A 19,532-nucleotide genomic window follows, 5' to 3' on the forward strand; every position below is an offset into this window, starting at 1 on the left:
AATTTAAAATAAAATTATATATCAATTTGTTGTATTCTAACAATTTGATTGATTTAATTAATTTGCTTTGGTGGATAACTTAAAAAGTTTTCATATGAATCGGGAAAGCAAGCTTATGTTGTTATATTATATTTATTTGTGTATATGAAATCTATATATAATGCTAGTGTAATAAAGAAAGAAAATTATTTTTTTGTAACTTCAAAAAGATACATTATTACAATTTGAAATTATTAAAAATTGAATAAAATGGTAATTAATTAAATCTAGTTATTTTTTTTATCTTGTTTAGTTGGATTCTCATGAAAAGAAATCGATAGGTTAAACACATGTTTTAAAATTTGTTGTGTTATTGTTTTGTGTATAAATTACAAAACATATTGAATTGATATATTTAATTATTGCACCCTTAAATAATATTTTATTAAGACATTAGAGAACTATGTTTTGAGTTGTTTTGTCAAAATTGTATAAAAATCTATGCTTTTTCATATTTGTCACGAAAATTTTTATGTTAAACTTAGTTTTACAAAATTCTTAAATTTTTTACGAAAACAAAAATCTATGATTTTTCATATTTGTCAATGTTCTCACACTTTCAAAGAATATATTAGCTTAGTCACTTACTTATTTTTTTTTACAAAACAAAGTATCAGAGTCTTGAAAGTTGAATCCATATTATTGTAAATGTACATAAGAGTTTGTGATTACATATTTAGTGATTCTTGTATATGTGTCCAAGAAAGTTTCAATGGCTTAGTGGTATCTGCCGTATATTTATGTCATACTAACCCGGGTTTGATCGTTTCCTTTGCATTGTTTTTTCATATTTTACAAAAAAATAAATGAGATGACGTGGCAACTTCGGACTCTCTGATTGGACGATTTTTTGTGCCTACGTGGACACTTTTAGAGGAACTTATATATCCATTTTAGTATAGTATAGATACACGCCGTTTAAGTTTGACTAGACATTGTCGTTTTTGTTGTGGTATGTTCGGTATCTTTCTACCGTGTAAAATATCACTGCAAAAAACTTAAGTAAGACCACACTCCCAATAATAAAACAGTTCAAGTTAAAGCAGTAAAAATCATGTAAATTATGAAAAATAAAATAAGTCAAGTGTAGATCAGACATATGAAGATCAAGTAGTTTATTATAATTTAAATATTAAAACAGTTTAAATAAAGCATACCATATATCTAAATTAAAAATTACAAGAAAAATCAAAACGCAAAATACATAAATACAATACATAAACAAAACTATAGAAGTGTGGATGAGAATTAGACATATATTATAGAAATATAACTTAAATGAATGTAATTCAAATTACCTTAAAGAAAGGATGATAATTAGATAAGATTTTTTCTGTTATTAAAGTAGTAAGTAAAGTGGAATGCAAATGTGGTGATTTATAGAAGAAAAAAAATGTATTTTAAAATAAATTATTAAGAAAATAGTATTGTCCAACAATAAAACTAATGGGTGAACAACATCAATTTTTATGCAGGATAGATGTATTCATGCTATATGTAAGGGTGGACGTTCGAGTATCCAATCGGGTTCGGTTCAGATCTATTCGGGTTACGGGTTTTCGAGTTCAATGATTTCAGTCTCATTTGGATATTTCTAATTTTGGTTCGGATTCGGTTTGGATCTTTGCGAGTTCGGTTCGGATAACCCATTTAATTTTTTTTAATTTTTTTAAAAACTCATTATATGCTTAAAAGTTCTCAAAATCTATAAACAAAATAATACATTACATATAAATTTGAATAAAACATGTCAAAATACATAAAATTAACATATAAATTGGTTGGTTTGAATATTTGGATAGAGAATCAATAGATATTTCAAGTATTTTTGGTGTGTTTGAGTATATTTTAGCTATTTTAAACATTTACTTTTGATTATTTGTATATATTTTCAAGTATTTTCAACAAATTATAAGTATCTTATATATTTTGGATTTTTCATATACATTAAATCTAAAAATATTTAATATATGTAGATGTATAAATATATGTCGGAAACTACATTCGGGTACCCGAAATACTCCGGATCGGGTCGGGGTCGGTTTTTTAGATACCAAAATTTTAAACCTGTTCGGATATTTAATCAATTTTGGTTGGGTTCGGTACAACTTTTTCGGATAAGGTTCGGTTCGGTTCTTCGGATTCGAGTAGCCTATATGTGTGTATTTTTGTCGGGCTATATGTATTAAAAAAACACACAAAATTTTGTGATGTCTTTCTATTAAGGTAGTGATTGAAACTTATTTACGGAGCATATTTGTAATAATAAGTTCGCAATTTATCAAGTGTCACCAATCATCAATTTTTGTTTGTTCTATATTAGAATGAACCACACTTACTTTTTGACCCGCTCAATTATGATGTGGTTTTGTGTTCTGTGTGCGTTTTTCTTAATTTACTAATATTTATTATAATTATCTGATTTAAAATATTTTAATGCATTTTTATAATATATGTTACTAATTGTTCAATCAAGATACTATAAAATCATATTATTTAAATAATATTTTCATCACCTTCTAATATTTTTTTTGTTTTTTTTGTTTGAATGTAAAAATATTATAGAATTTATTATAAATTACTTTTATAAAAACCTGAAATAGTACTTATTAAAGTAATTTAATATTGTGATGCAGTTTAACTGCAGTTTGTATAAGAGAAACACACACTACGAAACAACTGCATAATACATCTAATAAAATTTTATAAATATAATATATATTTTAAAAAAATTATATGCATCTGAAACATGAAATTCAATATGCTGTTAGTGAGACTTTTTAGCCAATATCTTAATTTATTTTAAATTTTATAATTGTGTTATTTGTTTAAAAAATAATAATTTAAGTTTGTTATTTAAAAATTAAAATGTGGTTAAATCAATATCAAAACTTTACTATTGAATCGTTATTATATAAATTTCAAAATAATATATCATGTTTTTGTTGGTGTATAGACTGTCAAAGTTGTGTTCGTTGTCATTTAAAAAAAATTAAATAAATTATAATATGTATTATAGTTTGAAGATAAAATATTTTTTGGTTTTTGTTTAAACACCAAAAAATTGAAAAATATACAAGATCATATTTTCCATATCCTCTAAAAGGTCAAATAGAAAATATGAAAAGTTGATTGCATATGTTTTTTCAATTAATCAATAACAATAAACTTTGTTGAAAAAAGCAATAACATTAAAATAAGATAGAAAAAATCAAGGAGTAGTTGCATATTTATTATTTTGTAGTATTTAATAGTTATAAATAAATAAATAAGTCTACACTATTCGTTTTCAATTGTGGTTTTTTAACATGTGTCCTGCAGTCCATTTTTATTTTAATTTTAAATTATTATTTTTACAAAAGTGGCAATAGAAAAATATTTGAATGTCATCATATATTTGTCCATGTGGTGCGTTTCTTTTGTCCCACTTTTAACATTCAGAACCATAAACTAGGTTATAAAAATTTGGATACCTATTTAGTTGTTAGTTTGGTTCTAGTTCAGTTTTGGTTTCTGGATTTTAGACATATAAGACATGCTTGGGTAATTTATAATATCCAAATTTGAATTGAACTATATATTTTTGGTTCTGTTCTTCGGTTCTGGATATATGTGCTCAGTCTAATCTTCCTATACGAATAAAAATATTATATTTGTTAAAATAATCTTATATATATATATATATTAATTTATACATAAAATTTAATTTGTATTTAAATTTAACTTATTTTTAAAAACTTGTAATGGTCAAACCATGACTCGTTGTCTAGTCGGCTACGAGTTGTGTTAAAAACTCGTCAGATTGATGATATTATTCAATTTTTGAAAACAGGATAGGATCGATCGGTTGAACCGTAACTTATTTCTCTATTCAATTACATGTTGTGTTAAAATTTGTATTCTGAGTCAAACCGGGGGAAATGGTGAATCAAAGAGTTATTGAACCAAATACCACAAAAACAAATCAATTCATGTATATTCATATCTAAATATTTCAGGGGATCAAATTTTTAATTGATATTGAATTTGTAAAATATAATTTATATTCTAAATCATTTTATTATATTTAATTTAAGTAAAAATATTAAAATATTTACAAAATTTTCAATTTGTATTTTTATTTCAAAAGAATTTAGTAGTTAAATTTAACAAAAAATAAATATAAATCATAATTTTTATTCCAAATTAATATAAATATTTAAGATTATAAAATATTATGACAATGTCACTAAGTAAACAAATTTAATTTCAAACCATATTAATATATTTATTATACATTCTATTTCATATCAAAACCACAATACTAATTTTCCTATAAAATCCACACTTACCTTCCAAACCACATGAACCTTAATTCCGTACCGCTTATATTATCAAATTTTCGGTTACCATTCAGACCTTATGTATTACAAAAACATAAAAAGACGTATAGTGATTTTATGCAGAAAAACATTGTGTCCATATAATCTACATTTTTAATTTTTACTTTCAAAATTTAAGATTAAGGGTTTGTATGGAAAGAGAAATTAAAAATGATTATTTTACCAACACATAGCATCCATCTACAACTTACCATTCAATAAAAAGTTTTTTTTTAACTGCGTGTGTTCCACTTTTTTAAGAAAGCGATGTACATTATAGGTAGGGTTGGGTTACTGGTCAAATCCGTCCCGCTGATCCGCAGGTTTCAAATTATTTTTTGTCAAAAAATATGACCCACACAACCCGTGAACAAATATATATATACCCGCATCCGCCCAGCTTAATTCTAGGGGTAATCTGCGAGACCCACATGTTATTTTTTTAAAAATATTTTTTTTTTAATACTTCTTAAAAAATACTGTAAATAATATATTTATAATTAAAATTTTATATTTTATATTTTTATAATTTATAATTATTATTTTTAAAATTCCCGTATTTTTCTAAAATATATACTTTTTTACAAAAAAAACATTTATTTATTTATTTTTATTTAAAACAATTGCGGGTTGGCGGGTACCCACAATTCAAAATCCACCAACGACATCCGCCCCGTATAAAATATTGATAACACGCTCCCGCAAATCGATTTTTTTTAATTGCTCGACCCGCACCCGCCCCACGGCGGGTCAAACAGGGCGAGATCCGTGGGTTAAAACTCAAATTTCCAGGCCTAATTAGAGGTCAGTTTTTGACTTTTATTACACAATAGATCACTTTGTGCTACTTGAGTAGTTTTAGGTGGTTTAAGACCTTGCTGTCCCTAGAAAAGTGTAACCATAAACCTTTTTGAATGATTTACACTTTATAGAGAATATATTTCTAGTAATGTATTTTTATAACTAAAACCAAATAATTGTTAACTACCTTAACTAATCTAACCATAATGGTCTCACATTTCGCCACCTGCATTATCTCTCACCTCTCTTTGTTCATCACCAAGGTGTTTTTCTTCATGTCGAGAAATATGTCATGCTTCTTCCTTTTTTATTGTAAATCACATTTTTTCTGCAAATCATTTCTTTTTGCCATAGTAGCTTCCTCTTCTCTTTAATTTTCTATATCATTAACTTACTTTTTCTGATTGCAGATATCTATTGGTCCAAAAAATCAATATAGCTGATCTGATTTCTCGCTTTTTGCTTCCTAGATATGTGACGAAGTAGACACATAAAAAGTAGCGGTAAATCGGTGGTGTCATCGACACATCTTTTCCAATTTGATCACGTCTTTGGTTAGGCTGTATAAGAAATAAATTGATGAGAAAACAAATGAAAGAGAAACTAAATTTTGCTTGTTTTTGGATGAAATCGGATAATATATACAATATTAGTAAGTTTTGGGGATAAACACACACAAAAATAAAGGTTTAATGAAGAAAATCAATGCCTCCTTCGAAAAAGAGTTACATAAACGTTGGAAGCCCTAAAATAAAGATGGTGATTTTTAATATATAATTGTCACTCTTTGAAAATATTAAAATAAGAAAAATTTAGCCACTGTGAATCAAAGTCGGGACTATAGAGACTGAAGCCAGCCAAGTAATCAGTAAACCACTCATACTTAATTAATTGATTACATACACGTAAACATCATATTATAATCATTTTTTATTAAAATAAACGTTGTATTGGTCCGTTATTTTGTTGTTTGAATATGTATACAAGTAGTACAAAATTTGTTGGTTTTAAGGATATAAACTTGGTTGTGCATATGTGTTTTATTATTATGTAATGTGTAGTACACTTTGGATGTTTTGGTATGTTATATATCTGTAATTTTGTTATTAAGTAAACAAATTGTAAAACATCCTTGTTTCTATAAGCAAACAAATTGTGTATTGCATTTATGTTTTATTTTGTGTACATCATGTTTTGTACACAAAGACATTGGATGTGTATATAATGTTATTGTACACATGTACATGTGAGACTTGTGAAAAATGAAAAAGGGAAAAAACCTTTATAGGAAAGCATGTGAATGTCTGGTTTACGTGAAATGAGGAGTTTTCATGTTTGTGAATAAAACTTATTTTAGATCTTGATACTATAGGTCTTGAGATTTTTTTTCTTTTATATTCTTGGTATATGTGTGTACATGTGTACAATTTCTGTTGTGTACATAATTTTGTTGGTGTACACATACAAATTTTATATTCTTGGTACACATATACAAATGTATTATTAAACAAAACTGAAGAGTAAATTCATGATTTAAACGATCTATCTGATAAGTATGCAGATACCATTACCAACAAAAAAACATAGTTATATGACATGATTGGGGTTAATGGCTTATTCCCCTATGAACTTAGCCGTCCATGCTTTTTCACACACTAACTTTTAGATTATGTCAAAACCCACACAAACTATTCTTTTTTTTTTTGAAATACCTACACAGACTTTCAATTTTAATCTAACTTCCACAAAACCATAAACGGTGTTACAAAGCCGTTAATGATGTATCTGATCTAGTTAAATTTCTCATTTATTTCTGGTTTAACCAAGAATAATAAAACGCCGTCGTTTTAGTCTTCTTCTTTAATTGGGATTTTTTTAAATCAGAATTAGGGTTCCTAGTAACGATCTAGAGAACAGAGGGAACGATGCAAATCGTGATTGAAAATTTTCTGTAGAGTGAAGGTAATTCTCATCGGTATTTTCGTTAGCCAGAGACGTAATTTTGCGATTGGTGGATTGTGAAGTTTTGAGATTGGTGGACTGTGAAGAGACAGAGTTCGAGAATGAGGTTAGTGGACTTTGTTTTTCTCTGAAATTCTATGAACTGGGTTGGTTGTGTTACTTTCGTTTTGATGGCCTCACTTTTATTTTTGCAGTAGCGACATATTTTTGGAGTGTGAAACAGAGAGACACGACACAGAGATGGAGGAAGATGAGAGAGATAGGACTCCATGTGATTTGAAAGTAAGAGTTGAGAGAAATGTGAGGGATTTTGTAGACGAAGATGTTGATTTGTTTGCTACACCTGTCGGCTCAGATGATGAAGATGATAATGAAGGAGATGGCTACTTGACATACAAGAAAGGCAGTGGTGAGCTTCGGTTAAGACAAGCCTTTGATAGTTTACATGCTTTCAAGCAGGCGATGGTAGATTATGTGTTAAAATATGGTTGGAATGTGAAGTATATCCGCTGGGATAAAGACAAATCTGAACTCAAATGTGCTAGTGAAGCAGAAGAAGGAGAGGAAGCTTGTATGTGGAGGATATACTGCTCCTATGAAGCACCATTGCAAAAATGGATGGTTAAAGTGTAAGTGAAGGATCATAGTTGCAGTAAAAGTGGATACTCAAGGCTGATTACACAAGAAGTCATTGCAAAATTGTTCATAAATGATCTTAGGGTTGATCCCAAGATAAAGCCGAAGGAGATTTTGGCAGATATTCAGAAGCGTTGGGATTTGACTGCAACCATAGATCAATGTAGAAACGGAAAGAAAAGGGCTTTAGAAATGATCCAAGAGGAGCATGATCTACAATTTTGAACGCTTAGAGATTACCGGCTTGAGCTGTTAGAGTAAGTGTGTTTCATGTTTTTTTTTTTTTTTTGTAGTTTCATGAACTATTTATACTTATTATTTGTTTGTTTTACAAGGTCAAATGAGGACTCAACGGTTGAGCTCGAGACACTCTACGGAGATGATGATGAAGATGTTTTCTATAGATTTTATGTCTGTTTTTCTGCATTGAAAAAGACTTGGTGCGCCCACTGCCGACCTATATTTGGTCTTGATGCATGCTTCCTCAAGTGCACAACAAAGGGTCAGTTGTTAGCAGCAGTTGGCAGAGATGCAAAAAACCAGATGTTTCCTATAGCTTGGGCTGTTGTTGAGGTGGAGAGTGAAGACAATTGGGTCTGGTTCATTGAGAAGTTGCAGGTAGATTTAAATCTTCATGATGGTGAAGGCTTCACAGTCATATCAGATAGACAAAAGGTAAAATAACCTATTTTAGTTTTGTTATCTTAGTATGAGGATATAAACGAAATTGTTCTTCATTTACAGGGCCTACTTAATGCCGTTTCAAATCTCTTGCCAATGGTTGAGCACAGGATGTGTGCAAGACACATTTACGCTAACTTAAAGAAGAACCATCCACATAGGACTGACATGAAAGGAAAATTTTGGAAGGTCGCTAAGAGCTACAACATTGCACAATACAACAAGAGGCTGGATCAGGTGAAGGCATATAACATGAGTGTATATGATTCAATGATGATGAAGAATCCCAAAAACTGCAGCCTCGCCTTCTTTACTACTTCCTCTATGTGTGACGACGTAAGCAACAACATATCTGAGTCTTTTAATCATGCAGTTGACCCTGCTAGAGCAATGCCACTAGTGGAAATGCTGGAAACAATTCGCAGTAGAGCTATGTTGCGCATTGAGGCAAGGAAGTTGATATCAAAGAGTCATAGAGGAAAGTTCAGTATTAAAGCAATGGAAAAAGTCAGTGAAGAGCAAAAAAAATCCGGCGCTGCACAATATATCCTTGCGGAAATGATGTATCTGAGGTGAGTGAGAAAAATACTGCATACAAAACAAAAATGCTTGAGTGAAGTTGCACTTGTCGAAAGTGGGAAATGTCGGGATTACCTTATCGTCATGCTTTGAAAATTATTTCTGTAAAAAAGCGCAAGCAAGAAGATTATATGGCTGACTGTTACCTCACCTCGACATGGAGAAAGCAATATGAAACACCCATTGAAGCTGTCTGTGGGATAACTTTTTGGGAAAAATCAGAAGATGCAAGGATTATTCCACCACCAACAGCACCTGAACAATCAAGAGGACGGAGGAAGATTCCTAAGCGGATAAAAGGGAGGAACGAATCTCCTAGCAAGAAGAAGACTAAGGATAGGAATGAGTCACCTTCAAAGGTTTCAAGGGAGAGAAGGATCATTCATTGTGGTAGATGTGGAGAAGGTGGACATAACTCAAGGAAGTGTGCAAATGTTGGAGTTCCAATTCAAAGACCCCCCAAAAAGAAGAATGTAACACAAGGTGAAGGATCAAGTCAACAACCACAAAGTCTAGTGTTCGAATAACAAGGCAGCTTCATGGTTTCTAAATTTGATTATGGCTTTTTTTTTTTGGTTTGATTTAAAGCTTTCTTTTGTTTGTTTTAAGACTTCATGTGGATTATTTTAACGCTTCACGGTTTCTGAATTAGGTTTTATTTTGAGGATGTTATGAAATGGTCAGTGTAGTGCCTATTAAGTTCTACATAATGAAACAGTTCTAGATTTATATTACAAGTGGTCATAGCCACCAAAGTACATCACCACAACACTAAAATAGTTCCAAAAGCCATAGCCGCCTATTTTACATTACAGAAAAACCTCCATCATCCCTCTTAACCATACCCGTTTAACAATACAGAAACACCTCCATGTTCTCTCCATCTCCAACACTTAGCTGCATTACAAATTTACAGAAAAAACAATTACAACAGCACAAACAACCATGTTCTTTAACCCTTTCACCTCCATCTTCCAATCTTGAAGTTCCTTCTCAAATCCTTGTAACTCCTTTTGTAGACCGTACACAACTGCTTCACAAGTGCGTATCTCGATTGTAAGAGTCTCTAACTCTGAATTAAAGCTCTCAATATTCTTTTCTAAGTTGCTTGAAGCTCTTCAAGATCACCAAATTTCACTTTCATATCTTCAATCTCTTCAAGGGCTGATCGATCCGCCCACTTGAACAAATGAAACCAACTATTCTATAAGAAGCAAACGATAATTTCATTCCTTTTAGAAAAAAAAAATTAAACCAGTTTTAGCTAACATAACAAATCGATTTTTTCCCAGAAAGACACAACCAGATCATGTTAACTCGAACCAATTCCCAGAAATACACAGCCAGTAACATTACCTCATCTCCGTATGGACAAGAATGAAAAAGCCTTCCTGGATTTTTAACTGTTCGAGACGTAAGCAACCTCACACGTTCTCCACATCTGCAATGAGTCGGAATTCCTCTTCCGTTAACGTCCATTCTCCAATTCTCCTACTGCTGTTTCACTCGAATCTCTCGCTCGACTCTCCTTCTCTGGTTCGTTCTCCAGCTTATTTCGATACTAGGAACCCTAATTCTGATAAAAATCCCAATTAAAGAAGAAGACTAAAACGAAGGTGTTTTATTATTCTTGGTTAAACCAGAAATAAATGAGAAATTGAACCAGATCAAATACATCATACCATTTATGGTTTTGTGGAAGTTAGATTAAAATTGAAAGTCTGTGTAGGTATTTAAAAAAAAAAGAATAGTTCGTGTGGGTTTTGACATAATCTAAAAGTTCGTGTGTGAAAAAGCAGGGATGGCTAAGTTCATAGGGGAATAAGCCATTTACCCGACATGATTGTATCTACATCCACTTCCATACAAACATATTCTTTTCTGATAAAATGTTTCATTATCCATATGTATACTGGAATACAAATATCCACATGTAAATCATATAAAATAGTATCCACATGTAAATTCTATGAAGTTAGTGTCTTTGCACGTCAATATCTACTTAGTCAACCCCCAAATGTTACTCTCTTTTTCTCTGTTTGTAATGTTGATACACTTAACCATAACAAAACAAATCTATATTTAGAAGTTTGAGAGCAAAATAGAGGAGACATCTTCACAAATAGAAAGTATCAGGTCAAAAACAAATTATACAAAATATGATGGATCAGATTTTGAAAATGCCAAAGTTGCCCATTGTTTCTATTGAACTACTCACAAGTGGTGGCTGTGACGGAAAAGGGAAAGCGACGAAAATTTCAGAGCTTCAGAACCAATGCCACAACTTTGAATTGCGTGTAGGAACTCAAGGCATAGGTGTATCATAGAATGAGAGAGAGAGAGATAGAGAGAGAGAGAGAGAGAGAGAGAGAGAGAGAGAGAGAGAGAGAGAGAGAGAGAGAGAGAGAGAGAGAGTTTGAACATGAAGGAATAGTCGCGAGTGAGAGAAGATGATTGCGGCACTGACAAAGAAACACGAGAAAATGAAAGAAGCCGAGCCATTGTAGACAAGGGAGAGATGAATCGAGATAGATGTCACCACAGGCTGGATCCATCAGGATGAAAGTGACCATGATTGAAGATTTCTTAGAGATTTATGGGTCTTGCCCAAGATATGAATCAATCCTAATATCTCTTTTCGTCTCAGGTTTTGGAATCACACACGTCACTTAGAGTCACATATTTATCTGATTTTTTTTTTATTTTCGTGGAAACGTTTTTGGATTAGAAAAAAAAATAATGGTTGATTTTGAGAAAAAAGAAGGTAAAAGCAGCTCCAACAGTGGAGAACTCCTCTGAAAATTTTAATGCCAAAAATAATATTTTAATAGTAATTTAGTTTTGAAAATAATTTTTATTATTCTTTCCTATTTTGATCAATCAAAAAAGGCCAGATGTGAATACTGTGTTTTGAAAGTATCTTACTAGCTCTGCTCTCATAAACTTTTACGTTTCTCTTGCCTATTTTCTCATCATTTTTTATTTTTCTAAAATATCTTATATTCATGGAAAAACGTCGGATGGAACTAGTCTAAGGATAGAGAAAAATTGGGACCTACTAGTTACAATTTATTTTGGTTTCAACTAATAAACATAACAAAAACATGTTTACTAAATGCAACCACAAAACATGTTAACTAAACTAAAGTTAGAAATTTTTTATTTCGAATGCAAATTGTTCTATTATGTATTTTAAATTGTATAAAGTGACCCTAGATATAAATGTTTCAAAAAATTTCATCATATTTGTATATTTAATTAACATTTGTTCAACTTTACCATTAACTAAAGATAAATTACTTGGAATGACTCTAATTGATCTAATAATTATTAGAATGACTCATATTAAATTTTAATTACTAGACTAAAATGAGATATAAGCAAATTACTAAAAGCCCATCTCTAATTTAAGTAACTACAAATTTGCCACATATATAAATTAAAAAAAGGAAAATATATGTTAAATTTAAAAGAAAACATCGACAAAAAAAAGAAAAGAAACAAAGCTTTGTTTTTGTCGGGTATCTCTCTCATGACGACAGACAGAGATAGAACAATCTCCGATCAACAGTCGCCTTCGTCCCTATCCCACTCTGACAACATCTCCTCCATCACAGCCTCCATCACAGCCGCTGTCGATTTATCAGTTATTTTAAGTTAAAATTGTATATTAAAACAGGGAGTCTTTCCTCATTTACTCACAATGTAATCAACTCCATTGGTTATTTTTCCGGAACTTGCCTTGGCGGTTAGACTTTATTTTAACACATCTTCGAATTCGTCTCGCTTCTAACCTACAAAAAGTCAGGCACGACCCAGTCTCCACCTAGTCTTGTAGTATTTGGTTTAGGTATGTTTGCAAATTACAAATGTTTTTCAATTATCTCTAATCTTGTTTTATTGTTTATTAGCAAAAAAAATGCATGAAAATAAAACTTGGACATCCAAATTTATTATCATGTCTCGATTTTGTTTAACTTATAGGGAAAAACAACTTATAGGAACAAACTGATACATGCACAACTTTAAACTGATCAAAGTCTTAAGAGTCAGAATGCAAACGAGAGATAATTGTGTTAGGGACATGATGAGATATCATGTGGCTGTTGGGAGGTGGAGATTAGTCGGGTCCGTGACTTGATCTTTTTTCATCTTCTTGTTGTTGCATTGAAGAGACGACGCCTCCCTTTATCTTACATGGTCCAGCTCCATTCAAGTGAGACAACCGACCATTCATCTATTATTTTTTGAATTTATAAACTATAAGTTTCTTAACATCAACTATATATTATATAATATGATAAACAAAAAGTGTCTAAATTCCCAACTCCTTTTTTTGTATGGTCAATTTTTTTTTCTAGATTCGTCAAAATGAAAAGCTGAATACATCAAAAGAGGCCTTTCCTTTCTGATATACAGATTTAAAAAGTGTAGTCGCAAAAAAGGGAAATAAAATAAAAAAAGGTTTTGTCTTTTCTGTAGTATCCATCCAGAAAACAATGGCGACTGTTCCTGAAGCTGAAGAATCGGGATTGAGAATGACGAGAACCGAGCACGAGTTGAAGAAGCTAGCGACGTCATTTCTAGGCCTGAGCTTCTCAGTGATGCTAGCTCATCTCCCTAGCGACGCGCTATCTCTGGTTCCGCGACTGACGAGGGAGGTCAGTGAGCTGAAACAAGGGCTCGAGGCGGCGGAGGAGCAAGTCCGACAGATGAAATGTCGGCGCGTGGAGGACTCGAAAGCGAACGCGCGCGTGGTGGAGATATTCACTAGCCGCAGGAACGCGTGGCAGGAAGAGGAGAGGCGTCTGCAGAATCGGATTCACGAAATGGAGGAAGAGAGAGAAGAGTTCATGAACAGGATACACGAATTGGAGAGGGAAGTGGGCGAGAGGGATGAGATGATTGGGTTCATGTCAAGAAGATGTATTGAGGAAGAAGAAGATGATGATAATTCCACTGAACGTTACCACACTCTATCTTCTTCCCCTACAGCTTATCCAAGCTCTCATCAGTTCTGGGCAGAGCCGCATAACACTAACCCTTTCCAGGTTTCTATTACTATAACTCATGATGCTTTGATGACTTAGAGAGAGAGAATTGGAGTTTTTTGATTTAGGGTTTTGCTTGTGATTGCAGGATGTACAGTATGAATCTGTGTACCATATGAAGCAATTTGTGCCAAGGTAACATATTTTTCTTTGATTGTGTGATGATCAGAAATTGTAACCTAATTTTTACATCCCACAGAAGGGAATCACCATGGAAGATAGATAGTGAAGCAACAGGTGTTTCTGCGAAACTGAGGTTACTAGAAGAGGAGTTACTAAATCTTGAGAAGGTTTGTCCTAGTGACACTTCAAAGGTTCTCTCTTTGTTGAGCAAACAGGCTAAGAGGTACCAAGCTCTTGTCGGGAAGATCGATGATCTATGCAGAAGAATGGTACTATTTTTATTCTGTAACACATTCTTAAGAGCTAACAAAAAAGGCTTAACCTTGTTCTGCTGCTATGTGTTTGTTTTTCAGCAGAGTAGTGATCCTTGCGATGCGACACTAGGACCCGAGTTCAGGACACAAAGTCAAACGGAGTTTCTGCTCGAGTGTTTCAGATTTCAGCAGCGAGCATCAGAGACAGGGCAGAAGCTAGTTGCATTGCAGACAGAAATCACGAGGAGCAACCAAGGAGATCAACTTAACCAAGCCAAGATGAACACAAGAAGGTCACTGGATTTGATCAAGAACAACTTGAAAGAGGTTCAGAGAAACCTCGAGATTTGGCTGGCTAGGATCATTGGAGATCTCGAAGGCATTCTTGCTAGAGACGGTGCTTCCTGTGTTAGAGAATTCTACGTTTCCCGTTACCCTTTTGTTCAGTAGAGTCAGAACATCTCTGTACTGTAATCCCTTTTGTTTCTTTTGCTTTTGGTAAGTTTATATGTTCTGTAACCGTGGCTAACCTGCAAGAGATCACCGCAGAAATCTAGATTTGATCTGATAAATAAACAGATTGTGTAAAAACTTGATCTGATGTGAGAGAGATGTAATGCTCTAAAAAGAGACTAATGGCAGATGAACAGAGACAATGTATCTATTCTATACCGAATTGGAAACATAATCTACTACAGAGTCCATTGGCCCTAGTTTTGTTCTGAGTTCATGAACTGGAAGGAGAAGAAGATGAGGGTTCACTATCATAACCTAGACGGATTCTGGTCGCTAGAGGTCTAGCTATCAGTCCTTCGGTAACCCAACCCACCGATTCACTGTCTTCTTTGGCGAGTTCGAACTCTCTTCGCACATAATCTAAAGAAATGTGAAGCCGACCACCCGGTTTGCAGTCTGAGTAAGTGTTTGTGGCTTCGATTCCAGCGTTCTTCTCTAGCCAGTAGAGGTAGTTCACTTGAAACAACGACCTGAGCATGTCTTGTGGCGACGAGCTTTCCTTGAGCATCACCTGACAATTACAAAAAAACTGGTGAGAGATTCAGACAGATAGTAACAAATAATGAAAAGGTTTTATCAATTGCTTACGCAGAATCTGCCTTTGTGTTCTGTAAGGATGTAGCCTTCATTCCGATAAAGATCAACGAGGGCTAATGCTTCTTCTTTGTTGTGGATGACCTCGCTGAGCTTTGAACCTAGCTGAAGCCGTTCCTCTATGTCTGCTGCTGCTGTTTTTGCTTTTGATGACAAGACGAATTCTTTCATCTAAATAAAGCAGATTACAATCAAGCATTGTCTCTTCATCCACGAAAGTTTGAATTTTTAAACTGGTTGATAAGAGATCTCAGAGGGTTTGATAAGGAAAGGAGAATAGTATTCTTCACCTTTTTAGGAGATTTTATGTTTAAGAACCGAACAGCTGGGAAGACTGGTTCTTCGTCGTTGACCTCCTTGACTAGAGGAGCTTGGCCGCTGATGAGATATTCGCTAAAAACCAAACCTGTACAGTAAACAGAGAGATGTTACTTCTCGTGATTACAGAGGGAATTTGATGAATATTGAATGAAGACATACTTGCACGATATGGGTTTAGAGTCCGGAGTTGGATGCACTGGTAAGATTTGAAATTGGTATACATATGGATCGATGTCACAACACAAAAAGCAGCAAGTGCAAGACTTGTTGAGGTTCCAATGCTATTGGCAACAACAATTCCAAGCAGGATACCCATTGACTTGCTCACCATTCCTTGAGCTTCACCTTTGGCAATTACCTACAGAAGAAGCTGTTGATGATGCACAGAATACTAGAAAAAAGCCATATATATATAAAAAAAAGACTGTAGTAGACCTCAGCAAAGTTCCTTTGAGAAGCAAAGCCAGCATTAAAGCAACTTTTAGTAGCAGCCTGCAGATAAGGAAATGATAAGGTAAAATAGTATAGGCATCAACCAAAGCTGCTATAGGTAAAGTATATGCAAGAGAACCTGGATCAATGCAGCAGCAGAGCGGCCAGCACCGGCGGCAGCACCAATCATGACAAAGAAGTGAGGGAAGAGCGGTGTAAGCATCTCCATACCAAAGGCAGCGTTTTCAAGAAGATCAGCAAAGAGTCTCCATCCTTTGGGATGAACATCGAAATGGCGTCCGTATTTGGATAACATAATCTTACTGAGATACCCAATTCCATCTTTAAGCACCCAATTGATCGCTGCAGCTGTAGGGATCGCTCCTTTACCCAACCCAACTGCATAAAGCAAAGACTACCCAAAAAAAACACACACCACGTGTTCGTGAAAATGCCCAGGAGAGATGATAAGCTTAGGGAAATGTACCTGAGTGGCGAGGACACCGCTGATCTGGCTAGCGATTCCTTGAACGCCTCTCCAGAGAGAGTAGTCGAGGTAGTCGGAGGTGACGCTGTTTGGGTAGCCTTCGGGGAGGAGGAACTGAATCAGAAGGTTTCTACATTGGGTAAGGAGATTCTGAGGAGTCAAAGAAGATGATAACTCGAAGGCAGGTTCTTGAGAGACGAACTCATCGTTGAAGTAATCAGGGACAAGTCGCTTCCTTTTGCTTCCTCTCACTTCCCAAACCGTGTCTTTCTCTGCTGTATCTCCGTTACTTTCCGACTCGGGAGCTTTGGCGAGAGCGGCTGATAATTGTGATTGGAAGAAGCAGGACAAGACCAAGAACAGCAAGCAGAGAAATCTAAAACTATGAGAAGGGTCATCAGAATTATCGCCACCGTTAAACCACCAACCGCCGTCTCCGCCGGAGCCATTTCCATTATCATTGTTGCCGCCGACGCCTCCAGCAAACAGCGATTGATTAGGAGTAAAGTTGTCATAAGCAGTGGCAACTAATGGAGGGAACTGGGAAAGCGACGGAAGCGGTTGCCGGAGTGATTGCCGTGGGAGAAATACACGCTGCCGGAAAGAAACATCATTCCACCGACGCGAGGCGACGGAAGCGTCTCCAGTAAATAGATAAGAGCAGCTCATCTTCTTCTTCTCCAAGACTTGGAATATATTCAATGCCCCCCTATGTATAATAAAAGGAGATTTACTCCCTTTTGACTCATGAAAAATGCTCAAATCTTCCATCAATAAAATATAATTTTTTGTTTATTTATTTTAAAATAGGAAAATAGGTTAAATACATCTATAACCATAACAAAATTACATAACTACATGACCCGACCACTCAAACCCGGCCCACCCAAACACATACGGGTATAACCCTTTTCCTAAACCTAAACTCCGCGTTTAGACAGAAAAGAGAAAAAAGAAATTGTCGTTCTCTCCTCTCATGCTCTTCGTGTTCTTTCAGACGTTCTTTCTGATTTCCAGAAACTTCCGGCTTCATCGTTTCTTCTTCTCCTTCGTCTCTTCTTCTTTTCTAATCAAGACTTCATCTTCTGAATCGACATCCTTCATTCTGGTAAGTTATTTTTTGACCTTGATTTATTTGTATCTTGTATCCAGGTCAGATAAAATTTAGGGAGAACTTGTAAATTGTAGTCGAAAAGTTTGGTAAGATTTTAGTAAGCGAGATTGTGGTTTGAAATTGGGGAAAACATCTTGAAACGGTAGAATTGGTATAAATTGAAACAAAAAACCAAGAGCTTGCGATTTTTATGGGTTCTTTCTTATTGGATCCAATTGGTTTTTCTGGTTTATTGTTTGTGATATGAAACCGAAATCTCTTTGACTGTTATGATAAATGTAAACTGAAATGAAGTAGGTGATTTATTGAGTGAATGAAAGGTTTGAGATTAGGCAAAGTAATAATTCTAGATTATGCCTAAATGTGTGTTGTTGTGTTGTTTTTGGATGTTCAGAAGAAGTAGATAATGGCAGGTAACCGTGGAGGAAAAAAAAAGACTACAAAGAAAAGTGGAAAATCCACAACAGCTTCTGTTGCTGAAAAGCATGTGGAAGAGAGCTATCAGACGGAAACAATAGTGATGATATGTGTGACCCCCCCTCTGAGGTATAATATTCTGTTGTGTATTAGTTTTGAATTGAAGCTTTATTGATGTTGGGAAGAGTAACTGAGTTGTTGTGATTAACATCTTGTACAGGGAATGAAGGGCCTAAAAAGAAAGCGTCTATCTATTGGAGGTGGAGTCTCCAGTAGAACTAGAGCTAGAAAAGCGGTATCAAATGGGAATGAAACGGTTAGAGAAGAGAGTAATCCAGTGAGAGGAACGACTGTAGTTTCGCTCTCACTTGATACCGAAAGCGAAGGCATGTCTGCTGTTTCCTCCAAAGTAATTTTTGCATTCATTTTAATCATTTATTTTATTAGTCTTACTAGTAAAAAATGACTAATACATATATATTTGATTGCAGGAAAGACAACCACCACAGCCCCTTGAAATGTACTTTAAGAACACACAGTACCTGAAGACTTGCAAGATTCAGACCAAGTGCCGTGTGAAGAACATAGTTGATGTGATTAAATTCATTTTTTTTCTTTCAAATTTTCATCAATTCTTACTTTTTAGGTTACCCATGGTTTACACAAACATTTAAAAGATATTTCACACAAAATTTCATGAAAAACATACAAGAATTACCTGATGTTTAAGCTTTAAAATCGCCAATGAAGGATGGAGAAGAAGAGCTCTTAACGCGGACAGAGGAGAGAGGAGAGGGAACATGAAGACATGTGGGCCAAGGTAAATCTGATTGGTTAAAGTTGTTTGTGGACCCCATTTAGTTGTTGTGTTTGGTTGAGTGTATTTAATTGAAAAATTAAATGAATTAATGAAGTGGAGAAAAAATATATTAAAGAAAGAAATGTTAGTATTGGAATTTCAAAGATAAATAGGTAATGGGAAAAGAGAAGGGACAACAAGAATGAATTTTTTTCCATAAGGACATTTGGAGTTAAAGTCCAAGGCTTTTACACTCGTGTTCCAAAAGAAAAAAAAGCTTGTACATTTAAGTCTAAGGTTCGAATCTCAAACTATGCAAATTTAGGTTTCAAGTTTCAGAGAAAGCGATTTATTAAAACAATACA

At 33.9% G+C, this 19,532-nt stretch overlaps 4 protein-coding genes across 6 annotated transcripts in view; 2 read left to right on the top strand and 2 right to left on the bottom strand.

The window, feature by feature from the left end:
* The window catches only part of LOC103873306, a 728,778-nt gene that overhangs the window by 220,275 nt on the left and 488,971 nt on the right, over positions 1-19,532 (bottom strand). The gene's annotated exons all lie outside the window — the stretch shown is intronic.
* Positions 693-12,542, top strand: LOC103873443. Its single transcript, XM_033272645.1, has 2 exons — positions 693-8,474; positions 8,544-12,542. The coding sequence occupies exons 1-2, from the start codon at positions 8,070-8,072 to the stop codon at positions 9,054-9,056; spliced, it is 918 nt and encodes a 305-aa protein (XP_033128536.1). The 5' UTR covers positions 693-8,069; the 3' UTR covers positions 9,057-12,542.
* Positions 13,296-15,078, top strand: LOC103873397 (girdin). Of its 3 annotated transcripts, none has more exons than XM_009151803.3 (4): positions 13,296-14,110; positions 14,199-14,245; positions 14,310-14,502; positions 14,587-15,078. In XM_009151803.3, exons 1-4 carry the CDS (start codon positions 13,559-13,561, stop codon positions 14,935-14,937), a joined length of 1,143 nt encoding a protein of 380 aa, XP_009150051.1. In that variant the 5' UTR covers positions 13,296-13,558; the 3' UTR covers positions 14,938-15,078. The 3 variants fall into 3 exon arrangements, with proteins under 3 accessions (XP_009150051.1, XP_009150053.1, XP_009150052.1); XM_009151805.3 differs by having other exon boundaries at positions 14,590-15,078; XM_009151804.3 differs by having other exon boundaries at positions 14,313-14,502.
* Positions 15,028-17,571, bottom strand: LOC103873398 (protein root UVB sensitive 1, chloroplastic). Its single transcript, XM_009151806.3, has 7 exons — positions 16,838-17,571; positions 16,490-16,765; positions 16,354-16,410; positions 16,078-16,276; positions 15,888-16,003; positions 15,592-15,768; positions 15,028-15,514 (listed from the first exon to the last, which is right to left on the bottom strand). The coding sequence occupies exons 1-7, from the start codon at positions 17,504-17,506 to the stop codon at positions 15,215-15,217; spliced, it is 1,794 nt and encodes a 597-aa protein (XP_009150054.1). The 5' UTR covers positions 17,507-17,571; the 3' UTR covers positions 15,028-15,214.

The sequence above is a fragment of the Brassica rapa genome, chromosome A06 (assembly GCF_000309985.2).
Source record: "Brassica rapa cultivar Chiifu-401-42 chromosome A06, CAAS_Brap_v3.01, whole genome shotgun sequence".
Taxonomy (NCBI): Eukaryota; Viridiplantae; Streptophyta; class Magnoliopsida; order Brassicales; family Brassicaceae; genus Brassica; species Brassica rapa.